General features: G+C 42.8%; 1 protein-coding gene across 1 annotated transcript in view; it reads left to right on the forward strand.

Moving 5' to 3' along the window:
• PYGL (glycogen phosphorylase L) overlaps window positions 1-15,935 on the forward strand; it is a 55,142-nt gene that overhangs the window by 17,511 nt on the left and 21,696 nt on the right. Inside the window, exons 5-15 of the mRNA XM_040226759.1 lie at window positions 4,143-4,274; window positions 7,627-7,738; window positions 8,260-8,342; window positions 11,526-11,669; window positions 12,189-12,281; window positions 12,969-13,115; window positions 13,455-13,618; window positions 14,096-14,210; window positions 15,282-15,383; window positions 15,529-15,676; window positions 15,781-15,839. Of these exons, the coding sequence (XP_040082693.1) occupies window positions 4,143-4,274; window positions 7,627-7,738; window positions 8,260-8,342; window positions 11,526-11,669; window positions 12,189-12,281; window positions 12,969-13,115; window positions 13,455-13,618; window positions 14,096-14,210; window positions 15,282-15,383; window positions 15,529-15,676; window positions 15,781-15,839 (1,299 nt within the window). The remainder of the gene's footprint in view (window positions 1-4,142; window positions 4,275-7,626; window positions 7,739-8,259; window positions 8,343-11,525; window positions 11,670-12,188; window positions 12,282-12,968; window positions 13,116-13,454; window positions 13,619-14,095; window positions 14,211-15,281; window positions 15,384-15,528; window positions 15,677-15,780; window positions 15,840-15,935) is intronic.

Consider the following 15,935-nt stretch of genomic DNA (forward strand, 5'->3'; position numbering starts at 1 on the left):
TATAAGAAATATTTTGTTATAAACTGACGTAACTGCGTGGGTATACGTTGAAATTATCAATAAAATAAATTCCTTACCTTGTTAGTATGTGTTATTTTCAAAATGAACTGTAAGTAATAGTTCATTATCAGAACAAAATTACATGAGGATCAAATTAAACAAAGACTACAAAATGTAATGATGTTCTGTTGGTGGGAATATAAATTGGTGCAGCCACTATGGGACCCAATGTACAATCCTTAAAAAACTAAAAATAGAACTACCATATGTTCTAGCAATTCCATTCATGGGCATATATCTGGAAAAAATGAAAACACTAATTCAAAAACATACATGCACCCCACTGTCCATATCAGCACTATTTACAATTGTCAAGACATGGAAGCAACCCAAGTGCCCATCAACAGATGAACGGATAAAGATATGATATATATATGCCATGAAATATTACTCAGCCATAAAAAAGAATGCTGCCACTTGCAGTATCCTGGATGGATGTGGAGAATATTATGCTTATTATGCTTAGTGAAATAGGTCACACAGAGAAAGACAAATACAATATGTTATCATTTATATGTGGAATCTAAAAAATAATACAAATGAATGCATATGCAGAGTAGATTCACAGAAATAGAAAACAAACGTCATTACAAAATGGGAGAAGGAAGAGGAGAGGGACAAATTAGGGGTATGGGATTAACAAACTACTATGTATAAAACAGATAAGCAACAAAGACACACTGTATCAGTTCAGTTCAGTCGCTCAGTCGTGTCCGACTCTTTGCGACCCCATGAATTGCAGCACGCCTGGCCTCCCTGTCCATCACCATCTCCCGGAGTTCACTCAGACTCACGTCCATCGAGTCAGTGATGCCATCCAGCCATCTCATCCTTTGTCGTCCCCTTCTCCTCCTGCCCCCAATCCCTCCCAGCATCAGAGTCTTTTCCAATGAGTCAACTCTTCGCATGAGGTGGCCAAAGTACTGGAGCTTCAGCTTTAGCATCATTCCTTCCAAAGAACACCCAGGGCTGATCTCCTTCAGAATGGACTGGTTGGATCTCCTTGCAGTCCAAGGGACCCTCAAGAGTCTTCTCCAACACCACAGTTCAAACGCATCAATTCTTTGGCGCTCAGCCTTCACAGTCCAACTCTAACATCCATACATGACCACTGGAAAAACCATATCCTAGGTGGACCTTAGTCGGCAAAGTAATGTCTCTGCTTTTGAATATACTATCTAGGTTGGTCATAACTTTTCTTCCAAGGAGTAAACGTCTTTTAATTTCATGGCTGCAGTCACCATCTGCAGTAATTTTGGAGCCCAAAAAACTAAAGTCTGACACTGTTTCCACTGTTTCCCCATCTATTTCCCATGAAGTGATGGAACCAGATGCCATGATCTTCATTTTCTGAATGTTGAGCTTTAAGCCAACTTTTTCACTCTCCTCTTTCACTTTCATCAAGAGGCTCTTTAGTTCCTCTTCACTTTGTGCCATAAGGGTGGTGTCATCTGCATATCTGAGGTTATTGATATTTCTCCCGGCAATCTTGATTCCAGCTTGTGTTTCTTCCAGTCCAGCGTTTCTCATGATGTACTCTGCATATAAGTTAAATAAGCAGGGTGACAATATACAGCCTTGACGTACTCCTTTTCCTCTCTGGACCCAGGCTGTTGTTCCATGTCCAGTTCTAACTGTTGCTTCCTGACCTGCATACAGATTTCTCAAGAGGCAGGTCAGGTGATCTGGGATTCCCATCTCTCTCAGAATTTTTCACAGTTTATTGTGATGCACACAGTCAAAGGCTTTGGTATAGTCAATAAAGCAGAAATAGATGCTTTTGTGGAACTCTCTTGCTTTTTCCATGATCCAGCGGATGTTGGCAATTTGATCTCTGGTTCCTCTGCTTTTTCTAAAACCAGCTTGAACATCAGGGAGTTCACGGTTCATGTATTGTTGAAGTCTCGCTTGGAGAATTTTGAGCATTACTTTACTAGCATGTGAGATGAGTGCAACTGTGTGGTAGTTTGAGCATTCTTTTGCATTGCCTTTCTTTGGAATTGGAATGAAAACTGACCTTTTCCAGTCCTGTGGCCACTGCTGAGTTTTCCAAACTTGCTGGCATATTGAGTACAGCACTTTCACAGCATCATCTTTCAGGATTTGAAACAGCTCAACTGGAATTCCATCATGTCCACTAGCTTTGTTCGTAGTGATGCTTTCTAAGGCCCACTTGACTTCACATTCCAAGATGTCTGGCTCTAGATTAGTGATCACATCATCATAATTATCTGCTTCGTGAAGATCTTTTTTGTACAGTTCTTCCGTGTATTCTTGCCACCTTTTCTTAATATCTTCTGCTTCTGTTAGGTCCAGACCATTTCTGTCCTTTATCGAGCCCATCTTTGCATAAAATGTTCCCTTGGTATCTCTAATTTTCTTGAAGAGATCTCTAGTCTTTCCCATTCTGTTCTTTCCCTCTATTTCTTTGCATTGATCGCTGAAGAAGTCTTTCTTATCTCTTCTTGCTATTCTTTGGAACTCTGCATTCAAATGGATATATCTTTCCTTTTCTCCTTTGCTTTTTGCTTCTCTTCTTTTCAGAGCTATTTGAAAGGCCTCCCCAGACAGCCATTTTGCTTTTTTGCATTTCTTTTCCATGGGGATGGTCTTGATCCCTGTCTCCTGTACAATGTCACGTACCTCATTCCATAGTTCATCAGGCACTCTATCCATCAGATCTAGACCCTTAAATCTATTTCTCACTTCCACTGTATAATCATAAGGGATTTGATTTAGGTCATACCTGAATGGTCTAGCGGTTTTCCCTACTTTTCTCAATTTAAGTCTGAATTTGGCAATAAGGAGTTCATGATCTGAGCCACAGTCAGCTCCTGTTGGCTGTATAGAGCTTCTCCATCTTTGGCTGCAAAGAATATAATCAATCTGATTTCGGTGTTGACCATCTGGTGATGTCCATGTGTAGAGTCTTCTCTTGTGTTGTTGGAAGAGGGTGTTTGCTATGACCAGTGCACTGTATAGCACAGGAAATTATACCTATTATCTTATAATAACCTGTAATGGAATATAATCTGCAAAAGCACTGTCACTATGCTGAACACCTGGAACTAACACAATATTGTAACTCAACTATACTTCAGTTTTTTTTTAAAGGAAAAAAAAAGTTATAGTGTTGTGTACCTGTACTGAAATAAGGGAGCTTTCTATGAGTAGCTTTTCTCCACTGATTCTGTGCTTTCTAGGCACAAAGCTCTTGACAGAAAATCATGATATAGGGCCCATCAGGTCCAGGTATCCAACAGTAAACACCACTGGGAGGCCTCTCTTTCCCTCAGGCTAGACAATTGGCTTCCCAGGTGTTAAGGCACAGGCTTTAGAACCCACAGTTCAGCTCAGTTCTGTCACTCAGTTGGGTCCGACTCTTTGTGACCCCATGGACTGCAGCACAACAGGCCTCCCTGTCTATCACCAACTCCTGGAGCTTGTTCAAACTCGTGTCCACCGAGTCGGTGATGCCATCCGACCATCTCATCTTCTGTCGTCCCCTTCTCCTCCTGCCCTCAATCTTTCCCAGCATCAGGGTCTTTTGCAATGAGTCAGGCCAGCATCAGGTGGCCAAAGTATTGGAGCTTCAGCTTCAGCATCAGTCTTTCCAATGAATATTCAGGATTAATTTCCTTTAGGACTGACAGGTTTGATCTCCTTGAATTCCAAGGGACTCTCAAGAGTCTTCTCCAACACCACAGTTCAAAAGCATCAATTCTTCAACTGATGAACCCACAGACCTACCATCAAATCTTATCTGCACCATTCACTGTCCATGCAACTTTGAGTAATTATAGCTCCCTTTAAAAAGGGAGAAGCTGTAAGTTCCCTCCTACAGGATTGCTATGGGGATTAAACACAATATATATATAAAACATTTAGAGCAATATTACCAAGTATTGTTGATTTAGGCTGTATGATAATAACAAAGATGAACTGAGGTTGACAGAACCAACATCTTCCTTGCCAAAGCAGTACTGAGTTGATCCAGTCAAAAATATTTTTGATTTGATATAATTGAAGGGTTAGGCCCACATCTCCTGAAAAACAAATTATAAGTCATGTCCTTTTTGCAGATAGAAGAGGCAGATGATTGGCTCAGGCATGGAAACCCCTGGGAGAAGGCCCGCCCTGAGTTCATGCTGCCTGTTCACTTCTATGGACGAGTAGAGCACACAGAGGCCGGGACCAAATGGATCGACACCCAGGTATTTCAAGAGTCCTCACACTGAGCATTGTATAGCAGACAACACATATGATGTGTATATGGTATTCAGTATAGTGTATTGTATATTGAATAACAATGTATTTTTATAAATAAATGGGTTACTTCTCTTAGTGAAACCCACTCATTTTGGAGACCAGGGTGCTGAGGTCAAGAGAGAAGTGACTTCCCTAAGGTCAAGTGACTTACCAGAGTCATTTTGTCATCTACTTTATCAGAGATTAATCAATTCTATAAACCCAGCATGCTTAGCTGTCTAGTTTTATATACCATTGTTGAAATCAAGAGTGAATAAAGTTAAATGTCTTTCCTCACACCACTGCCATATGTAACACTGACTTGTAAATTCTAAGGGGTAAATATTTTAAAATTGAAGTATTTATTCAACTGATTACCAAAATTTTTCATTACAAAGTCAAGAAAAACAACACAAAATATTGCAAAATGCATGCTGTTATTATGTGCCAGATCACTGCTAGAAAAATAATGCTGGTGTCAATCCAAGTGTACTTAATTCCTGAACATGTATTTATCCGGCCTCTAGCCCGAGGGCAGGCAGGGGCAGATCTTGCCCCAGCCCCGGCATTCCCTGCATGCCAATTGCGGGAGACATAAGAGGCTCAGGTTTCCAGTTTGATCCCTGGGTCAGGAAGATCCCCTGGAGGAGGAAATGGCAACCTACTCCAGTATTCTTGCCTGGAGAATCCCATGGACAGAGGAGCCTGGCAGGCTACAGTTCATAGAGTCACAAAGGGTCAGACACAACTGAAGCAATTTAGCATGCACACAGGCAGAGTAGAGTGTTACCCTGTTACTGAACAATTTATTTTTCAGCCCCTCCAGTGGAGGAGCTGTGCTTTGCTGTCCTCATACTTCCTGATAAAAAAAACCCCTAAGCACTGTTGGACTGCATTGTCCAGTCAGGAGGCTCCACTTGAGATACTTGTTTAGTAAATACAGTCTTAAGCCAGAAAAGATGTCTCATTGGTCATTCTTTAAAAGCTTAAAGAAAATGGTAAAGACCAGGGAAATGTTCTTTGTTATATAGCAAAATCAGGGGCAAAATTCAGTCTTGTAATGCTACATTCAGTTGGTTTGTGGACTAATCTTCATAAATAAATGCTTCATTTTATCTTAGAAGAATCAAGACCCATGTTATAGCAGACTTTTAAACTAATGCTTTATTCTGCTAATCCATGCAAAGCTAGTCACAGTTCAGAAAAGTAAGACTTTTTTTTAAATTCTTTTTTTTTTTTGCAGCATATGAAGTAATGGATTAGAAGCTAAAATAGGTCATTATATATAATGATATAAGGAATAAATTAATATGGTGATTTCAAGACATTTCCTTGTATCTCCTCCACTTTTATTTTGGTCAAATAATAGACCACAGTCTGAGTTGCTTATAAATATGATCAGGAAAACTGCAACAAATCAATTGCTAATATGCCCAAAGAATTCTCACATGTTTTGAGTATTAAACTAGCAAGTATTTGATGTCTAAAACTTCCAGAGGCTTCTGATCTATTTAAATGTATGCAGTTTACATATTCAATCCTAGAAGCATTCTGTTTACTCCGTGGGTCCCACTGATAACCTTATGATGACCTGATGATATATTTACAAAGTGCCTCTAGACAGTTTCATAATATATCTAGAAATCCAACTGGGGAGAGTGTATTTTTCTGTGCCCACAAAGGCAAGGTTATGGGGCAGATGTAATAAACAATGAGTTCACCCTTCTCGTGCAGAACTTTATGGATTGATGCTATTGCCTGATCAGCCCCCAGATTTGTAACTAGTGAGGTCAGAGAGCATGAAGTCAGACCTGGTGTGTGCCTGTTTGAGGGCTTCCAGCAAATTGAACTGTCTGTGTCATTATTGTGTCAGTTCAGGTCTTCAGGGAAGCAGACGGCAGGGAGGATTAGAAGTGCAAGTGACCTATTGCAGAAATGCTATGAAAAATTAGGGGGAAGGGGACGGGAGGAAGGGGGAATTCGTTCAGACTGCACAGGTGTGACACCTGTGAAGAAAGAGGGAAAGGAGTTCTCAGGAAGGGCCTCACACTGCACCACAGCTCTGAGCGAGTGCCCAGGCTCCTGACGGTGGTCCCGGCTCTCCTGCTCCCACCACCATGAGAGCATCCCGGAGAAGGTGCAGCCCGTGTCAGCTCCGAGGTGGCGATTTCTCCCCAAAGTTCTCTAAAGGGACTTCCGAGCCATGCGCTTCCCCAGCTGCCTCAGTTATGCTGCCAGGGTCAGGAAGATGAGTCATGTTTGAATCCAGCCTCAGTCCCACTCTGTAAATGACTTCCTGATTGATCAACAGCTTGCTTTAAGAATCTCCAGAGACCTTAATTTCCTAGTAAAAGATATTCAAGTCAGTGTGATTTGTTACTCTATGATTACAATGTTTATGAAAGTATGACTGAATGTATGTCATTGATATAGACTAAAGTCCTTCATTCGTTTATAATTGAGCAGACCAAATTAAAGAGATCTGTGGTTAGGTTTCAACACTACCACTGTCTGTGACCTTGGGTAGGTCACGTCTCAGCCTCATTCCCCTCGTATCCGAAATGAGTAAGTTGCACTAAATGATCTCTAGCTTCCACTAATTCAACCATTCTGTCATTCCCCTTCCTCAGAGATTGACTCTGATGACGCAGGAATAGAAGTGTCTTTTCTCACAAAAATTTTAAAGTCATGTAAAACACAGTTCATCTTCCTGTTCTCTGTTTCCATGACCATCACAAATATTGAGCTAAATTTTCCAAAGCTCACCTCTTAGACCCATCTCAGCTAATTATCAGCTGATTTGTTAGATCACTAAAATAACTCTTCTTCATGCAACTGTGAAAACTCTAGCATAGCATTTTAAACACGGTATGTCATGTTTATCTTCGTACATTTCCTATTCCATTGATTTTTCACCGTATTTGAAATCAGATCATTGAATAACCAACATGAAACTTATCCTGATTACTATTCTTAATGGGTACAGATTCACATTTGCTACTTTGCACATCATATTTTGTTATTCTTAGAGCAATGGCTTCATATGAAATGCAAAAGATTTGCATCCAGATCAGGGCAAAGGACACAAAGGGAAGTCAACGTGAAACTGATAGAGAGGTCCATCTGTCTGGGTCATTCCAGCCATTCAGATTGTTCCAGTGGGAGAAGGACACTCCAGCCCTGGGAGCCTCATCTTGGTTTAGGGATCATATGCTCTGAGTTGGTGATGGAGCCAGGAAACAAATTCCCATTGCTGTCTCCCAGCTCTGTGCAACGATATGGGCAACAGTGAGCAGCTGCTTTGGTTTCACCCCACAGGTGGTCCTGGCCCTTCCATATGACACCCCAGTGCCTGGGTATCTGAACAACACCGTCAACACCATGCGCCTCTGGTCTGCTCGGGCGCCCAATGACTTTAACCTCAGAGACTGTGAGTACAGCATGGGCTCGTGTGTCTTTAATCTTTTTCTTTACTAATTAGAACAAAAGTAAGCTGTTTCTGATATGAACTCTTTAGTGACTAAGCATTTTATGGAGCAGGTATGGAGAACACGGTTAAAGCAGTCCTTCAGTCTGACCTTCATAGACTCTCCTGTGAATCAGAGCTTGAAGTTTTGCTGAAATCCTTTTGAATTTTTAGGAATTTTAGGAACCCACATGGCAGAAGGTCCCCAGCCTCTGGGCCATGGACCAGTACCTTCTGTCAGATCAGTAGTGGCATTAGATTAGAAATAAAATCCACACTAAATGTAATGTGCTTAAATCATCCCAAACCACACCCCTCACCCTAAGTCCATGGAGAAATTGTCTTCCACAAAATCATTCCCTGGTCCCAAAAAGGTTGGGGTATTCAACAAGCAGGGTATTCAGCAAGCATCAAATGAGATCATGGGGGTTCTGAAGACAGCAGCTGGCCTGTCTGTTTATTGATTTTTCTAACATTTCCTTCAGTTAATGTTGGAGACTACATTCAGGCCGTGCTGGACCGGAATCTGGCCGAGAACATCTCCCGGGTCCTCTATCCCAATGATAATGTGAGTGGTCAAGCGGGCTTTCTCAGTGCAAACAGAAGTGGCTTATTTCACAAGTGCCTATTCAGTAGCCATAAAGCACATACTTAATAATGTTTTGCTTCCTGTCAGTGAGGAATAATCTCCATATCTCGTCCTGCATTGTCTAGATTTCCCCTCCTATCCCAGTAAGGAAAACGAATTTGTAGAGTTCATGAAATCAGAACTGGTGTTTCACCCATCCTTATTTGGGAGGCTCTGTCCATGTATTTCAAAACAAAATCTGGACATAAAAGATGAGGTGCAGCTGGGATGAAGCACTTCTTCCTTTCCAAACAGGAGTTTCATCCTCGTCATCAGAAGTCCGTGGAAGGGTCCTGCCTGCCCTCCTCCCCTCACTCATGGGTCTCCTCTGCCCCTTTGCCCCCAGGAGAGGTGGGGGTCATGGACCTCAGAACAGACCCAGGAGCAGACATTTGTTTCTTATGCCACTGGTTTATCCTGTTAAACTTTTTCTTACAGGTGATCATTCCTGTTGCTGTTGTTCGGTTACCCTGTCACGTCTGACTCTTTGCATCCCCATGGACTGCAGCACGTGGACTGCAGACCATTTCTAAATTTACACTAAAAATAACTTAGTTTAAAAAAAAACAACACTTGAGACTGAATCTCAAATGACTACTATCAATTCTTAGTGGACTTAAATGTACTTAGCTCTAACTTCTCTATGAGTAAAATAATTTTCTGGAAGCTATAATGATTTTTTTAAGTAATAATCTCAAAAAAAAAATAAAGTAATAATCTCAGAAGCAACCAAACTAGTAGTCTGCTCCACAAAGATGCCACAAAATAAGGATCTTGGGGACTAGGACATAAATGGTCCTAAGACTAGATATCCACTTGCTGTTAAACCTGTCTCCAAGGAGAGTAAGTGGATTTGCTGCAGCATTATCAGGAACTTAATGGTATATGTTATTTTTTATTTGGGAGAAACAATGTAACTTCAGTACATTTCAGAGCAATCTGCCCTAGAGGCGGGCATGGCAACCCACTCCAGTATTCTTGCCTGGAGAATTCTCTTGAACAGAGGAGCTTGGTGGACTCGGGTCACAAAGAGTCGAACATGACTGAGCGACTAAGCACAGCACACAGTCTCTCAACATAATTACATGGTAATTTTCACTAGCTCTTCAATTAGTGTTTACATTATTATGACCTGTCAACTCTACAGACAGCTGATCTATGCCCGTCCATATCTTCATGTCATTACTTTTCCTTTCTGTAAAAAGGTTTTGTTTTTCCTGGAGTTGATGCTTGTTTTGTTGGCTTGGTTTTCTGAGTACTTTGCCCTAATCTACCCTATACTCTACCAAAGTTGTAGAAATTTCTTTTCAGTATATTCAAACACCTTCAGTATCCTGTTGACTCGGTCTTTCTGAAGTCCCTTCTGGATCTCTCCTGGTTGGCTGCTCCACTGGCATCTTTGGGGGGACTTTCCCACCGTTCTAAGGACCTCTGTGCTCTTAGCTCTCTGAGGTCATTTGTTTCCAGGATCCCACGTTTTCTTTTTGCTTGTTTGATCCCTTGTTTGGATAGTACACATGCTTAGGGCTTCCTGGGAAAGGGTGTATGTGAGGCCAATTTTTTTGAGACCTTTCATGTTGAAAGAGGTCTTTATTTTGCCCTCACATTGGTAGTTTGCCTGGATATCAAAGACACAAAGATTTTTTTTTTTAATCTAGTTTTTGATGTTGCTAAAAAATACAGTGCAATTTGAATTCTTGATCTGTTGTTTGTATTCTGCTTTTTTCCCCTTTGAAAGCTTCTAGTCTCCCTCTTCCTCTCCTTTTATCCCCCTCTAAACCTCCTATCTCCAAGTGTACTAAAATGTACTGAAAGTTTTTTTTAGAGGGGGAGGTGCTTTGGTGTGAGTCTGTTTTCACTCCTCACGCCTGGGTACCCTTTCAGTCTGGGAACACAGGACTACAGCTCTCTGAGAAATGGTCTGGAATTATTAAACATCCTCAACTGGTTCTTTAATTTTCGTACCTTTTGTCTTTTATTTATCATCTGTCTTCTTACTCACCTTATGGGCAATCACAACTCTCTCAATCTGTTTCATTTTGGCTATCATGTTTTAATTTTTGAGTAGTCTTTTTTGGCTCTAGATATTTTCTTAAAGCATCTTATTCTTATTTCTTGAATACAATATCTAATCTATCTGAGTATATTATTGATAGTAGTCTTATAATTGTTCTTTAATCTCTGTTTCTTCTAAGTTAACTTTTATTATTTCAACATCTTTTGGAAGTTTTTCTTAGATGGCTAATGGCCCTTAAGTGCCCACTAAAAGAAAAAGGTACTGGCAAGCTTTGGGGAGCTCTGTACTTCTGGTTGGGATTTATCTATTCGACTTCACTGTCCTGTGGCCTGTTGGGGCCATTTCCTGGTGGAACTCTGCATGTCCATGTCTTTAGTTTCTCTCTTCTGGGCAGGCTAGATTCCCTGGAGAAGATGCTTGCAGCTGTCTTCCTCGGCGGAATTAACACTAACTGCCTGTGTTCTCAAATTTGGTTGGGAGAAGAAGGCTGAAAGTACCAGCGTTCAGTACATACACACTGAACCCTCTTCCCCCATTTTAGTGTGGGATGGTACCCCCTGCCTCCACCTGCACCTGCTTAACCATCTCCAGGGTATAGATCTCCACCTTCTGCCTGAGGTGGCAAAGGAGACTGTTCATTTGAGGGAACTGGAGATGAGGTCTGAGGCCAACTGCTTCTTAGACTCTCAACTAACTTTTTACCCCCTCTTCATCCCTATGTCTAAAGGCACACGATGCTGACAGGTTCTGGGCCTTTGGGGAGCTTCGATGTGTACACTGGGCTGTTCCTTCGGCTTTTCCCCACTAGGTCAAGAGTCAGCTTTCCTGCATATTCTGGTTCAATTACCATTTATCCACCTGTTTTTCAGCTTCTAAAAAGTTGTTGCTGTTGTCTTCTCTCCATTCCCTTCATCCTTTATCAGTATGCCTTTCTAAAATCCTTTACTGTCATTTTCATGGAGCTCCAGGAGGCTAATACCTGGCCTTCAACCTGCCATCTTCCACCAGACATCCCATAGATGTTATAGGCCCCTCAGCAGGCGATACCAGTCATGTTTTGGCCACTCCTAGTGTGAACTCTCTCACTCAATCTCTCTGGCTTGAAGTTTTTCGAAGGGAAGGAGCTAAGATTGAAGCAGGAGTATTTTGTGGTGGCTGCTACCTTGCAAGATGTCATCCGACGTTTCAAAGCCTCCAAGTTTGACTCCAGCAATAGCGCCGAAACTGCGTTTGATGCCTTCCCAGATCAGGCAAGTACTCGGTCTGAATGCAGGTGGGAATCACGGAGAGGATCAGGACTTCCATCAGACTTACTCATCAGCTGTCTCAGTGCTAAAAAATCGGAGTACCTGTATACAAAACAGAACAGACTCACAGACGTAGAAAACAAACTTGTGGTTACAAAAGCGGATGAGGGGCGACAAACGAGGACTATGGGATTAACAGATACACACTGCTATACATAAAACAGGTAAGCTACAAGGATTGACAGTACAGCATGGGGAAATTACTTAATAGCTTGTAAGAACCTATAAAACAAATGTGTGTGTATATATATAAATATAACTGAATCACTATGCTGTACACTTGAAACTGACAGTATTTTAAACTGACTTCAATTGTTTAAAAAGTTGCCTAGCTCCAGTGTACTTCAAGCCTTCCATGAAAGGTGGGTGCTTGTTTGGTGCATGTGTGAGCTATGGATAAGGACAAGGAAGCCGGAGATGGGCCGCTGGCCACCTTCATGTTGCTCTCCTTTCCCCTTGTAGGTTGCCATCCAGCTGAATGACACCCACCCTGCACTTGCCATCCCTGAGCTGATGAGGATTTTTGTGGATATTGAAAAACTGCCCTGGTCCAAGGTCTGGAGAGTTTGGCTTCTTTTTCTTTTGAGTGACCAGAATATCTGTGATTGAGAGATTTTGCCCAAAAGCTCCTTTTTACAGTTTTTTAAAATAAGTCACTGTTGATAACTTACAACAAGGAAAGGTGAACTTTGCCCTGGTGCTGACATTTCTCAGTTCTTGGAGCGAGTAAGACTAAGAAATAAACACCTTGCTGATGGGACACAGCTCAGTAGCTATACCAAGGCTTATATTGTGTTTCCCATTTCTGTGTCTAAAAGGATTCTAAATTAAACTCTCTAGCCTCAGATTCGAGCTAATTGAAAGTGTCCCCATTGAATTTAATCATACTTTGTACTTTCTCAGAACATTGCTTAAGCTTTATTCCTCAAATTTTGTCTATTTAATAAACAAAAGACAAGTTAAGATAATAGAGAAGATTTATCAGCATGCTGTCTTAAGTTTTATTGGACAGTTTTGCTGCTTTTTTTTTCCACCCCCAAGAAAACATGTTCCCACTACCTATACCATTCAGGAACCTCCTAATAGTATACGTGCAGATAGAATCATCCTGTGGCAGACAGGCCAGAGTTGAGGAAATGTTTGGCCTGAGGGATGGGGTGCACCTACAGGCAGCCTCTCTGTAGAGGGAAGCAGCTAACACACACAACCCTACCCCGTTAACCCCAACCCCCTGTCCCCCAGGCATGGGAGATCACCCAGAAGACCTTCGCCTACACCAACCACACGGTTCTCCCAGAAGCCCTGGAGCGCTGGCCTGTAGAGCTGGTAGAGAAGTTGCTTCCTCGACATTTGCAAATCATTTATGAGATAAATCAGAAGCACTTAGATGTAAGTCACTTTGACAGATTCATAACCCTTTGGAGAAGGAGGTCTAGAGATGTTAAGGGTAGCTACAGTCTTCCCTCTTACTTGAGGCCCAAACATCTTTCTGTCATTGATACATCAAAAGCATTCAAGTCTGGGTGGGGCTCTGTTAACAACACCTTTTTGAAAATATTGTGAAGTAGAGGGATGGCCTCTCCCCAGGGCTAACATCCCAGCACCTCTCTGAGGGAGTGAAGTTTTGTATTTACTCCATGGAAGGTTTTGGTTGGGAAATGAATGATGTTACCCCAGGGTTGTCAGAAACCTGAGTGATCAGTAAGGCCTTTCTCTTCCTTTGCCTAGAAAATTGCTGCCTTGTTTCCTAAAGATGTCGACCGTCTGAGAAGGATGTCTCTGATAGAAGAAGAAGGAGGCAAAAGGATCAACATGGCCCATCTCTGCATTGTGGGCTCCCACGCTGTGAACGGCGTGGCTAAAATCCACTCAGACATCGTGAAGACCCAAGTGTGAGCCTCCGTCCCCGTCGCAGTGGGTCTCACATTGCTCAGTAACAGAACAGTGCTAGCAAAGGCAGGGCTCCCACTGGAGATGAGGAAAGGCCCCATGAAATGTTTAAAAGTTTTTTTTTTTTTTTTTTCCTATGCAAAGAACCATTCTCTAAAAGGAAAAGACCTTCCTCTCTTAACCATCCTAATTCTAGATTTAGGAGCAAAAAAAACTATTCTGCTCAAAAGTCTGATATATACGTCAGTGCCAGGAAATCATATGGGGGTGATTTAGATTTTTTTTCTTGTCATTATTTTGAATTGCAAATGGATTTATTTTTAGAATGACAGCTGTAGCTGCTGTCAGCCCCTCCCTACACTTTTGTTTAATCTTTCTAAGCCTACACTGTGCTTCTTAAATGTAACTCTGAGCTTCATCCAGCATGCAGGAACTTGCCATTCCAGCCAAGTTCAGCGATGTATCTCTTCTGTCTCCAGATTCAAGGACTTTAGTGAGCTAGAACCAGACAAGTTTCAGAATAAAACCAATGGGATCACTCCAAGGCGCTGGCTCTTACTCTGCAACCCGGGGCTGGCAGAGTTAATAGCAGAGGTAACCAGGGAGTGCTGAGGGGAAGCCGGGCATGACTGGAATGTGGGAGGCAGGGAGCACACTTACAGTTTGCTAATCCAGCCTGCAGCAGGGCTGGCTTCAGGCACAAGCCAGCAACTTGTGCAGCCCCACGTGCACTGTGCTTGGTTTCATTTTCTGCTGTAGCCAGCTTAAAAATCTTAATTTCAGAAAAGGAAGCCCCACACATTATGTAACTAGCCCTGGTTAACAGTACTCATATGATACACAGGTGATACCCCTACTTAATAAAAGAGGATAACAAAGATCACATAAATGACTGAGTTTTTGTCACCCTTTTTTGTAGATTTTCTGTTTTTAACACTTAATACCACTGAAATTAATGGGCTTTCCCGGTGGCTCAATGGCAAGGACGGAGAAGGCAATGGCAACCCACTCCAGTATTCTTGCCTGGAAAATCCCATGGACAGAGGAGCCTGGTAGGCTGCAGTCCATGGGCTCGCAAAGAATCGAACTTGACTGAGCGGCTTCACTTTCACTTTTCACTTTCATGCATCGGAGAAGGAAATGGCAATGCACTCCAGTATTCTTGCCTGGAGAATCCCAGGGACGGGGGAGCCTGGTGGGCTGCCGTCTATGGGGTTGCACAGAGTCGGACACGACTGAAGCAACTCAGCAGCAGCAGCAGCAGCAGCAATGGCAAAGACTCCACCTGCCAATGCAGGAGACATGGTTTCCATCCCTGGGTCAGGAAGGTCCCCTGAAGGAGGAATAGCAACCCACTCCAGTTTTCTTGCCTGGGAAATCCCATGGACAGAGAAGCCTGGCAGACTACAGTCCATGGGGTCCTCAAAGAGTCAGATGCCACTGAGTGACTACACAACAGAAACCACTGAAACTGCATGTGAGGAACTAGCCAGTGTTCTTCCCACACAGCATTTCTAGCATCTTCTGTGAGTGAAGCCTTTCTCTGTGCTGTGGGGTGTAGATGAGTTTTAGGAATGTGAGCACCCACCACAGATGGATAGAAACTGCTCATGTGGGTTTGACAGCCCTCTCTGATTAAAGTCACCTTTTGCTTTAAATTGAAAGAAAATTGGGGAGGACTACGTGAAGGACTTGAGCCAGCTGACGAAGCTGAACAGCTTCCTGGGCGACGACATCTTCCTCCGCGAGATCTCCCACGTGAAGCAGGTGAGGCTTCCCTGCACGAATTCTTTCCTAGGCACTGACTTGGAGGGTTTATGCTCCAGTGTTTAAAAACAGACCACCACCACCACCCCCTGCACCGGTTCCTTCTGAGTCTCAAGGGCTCTGACCCCATGCTCTGTCTCAACAGGAGAACAAGCTGAAGTTTTCTCAGTTCCTGGAGAAGGAGTACAAAGTGAAGATCAACACATCCTCCATGTTTGACGTGCAGGTGAAGCGTATCCACGAGTACAAGCGACAGCTCCTGAACTGCCTGCACGTGGTCACCATGTACAACCGTGAGTCGGCCTTGCGGCCCCCAGCCAGCCCCCCGGAGGTGTGGGTCTCAGCACCCCTGCTGTCCACCGTCATCGATTCCATCCCCTATCTCCATCTTTTTCAGGCATTAAGAAAGACCCAAAGAAGCTATTCGTGCCCAGAACAGTTATAATCGGTGGCAAAGTAAGTTTGATTCTCTTCCCTGGGAATGTGGGGACTCTCCTCTCTTGCCGTTTCTCCACTTCCTCATGCCTGCCTTCTCTTATGTCCACACTCTTC

The sequence above is a fragment of the Oryx dammah genome, unplaced genomic scaffold (genome assembly GCF_014754425.2).
Source record: "Oryx dammah isolate SB20612 unplaced genomic scaffold, SCBI_Odam_1.1 HiC_scaffold_26, whole genome shotgun sequence".
Classification (NCBI taxonomy): domain Eukaryota; kingdom Metazoa; phylum Chordata; class Mammalia; order Artiodactyla; family Bovidae; genus Oryx; species Oryx dammah.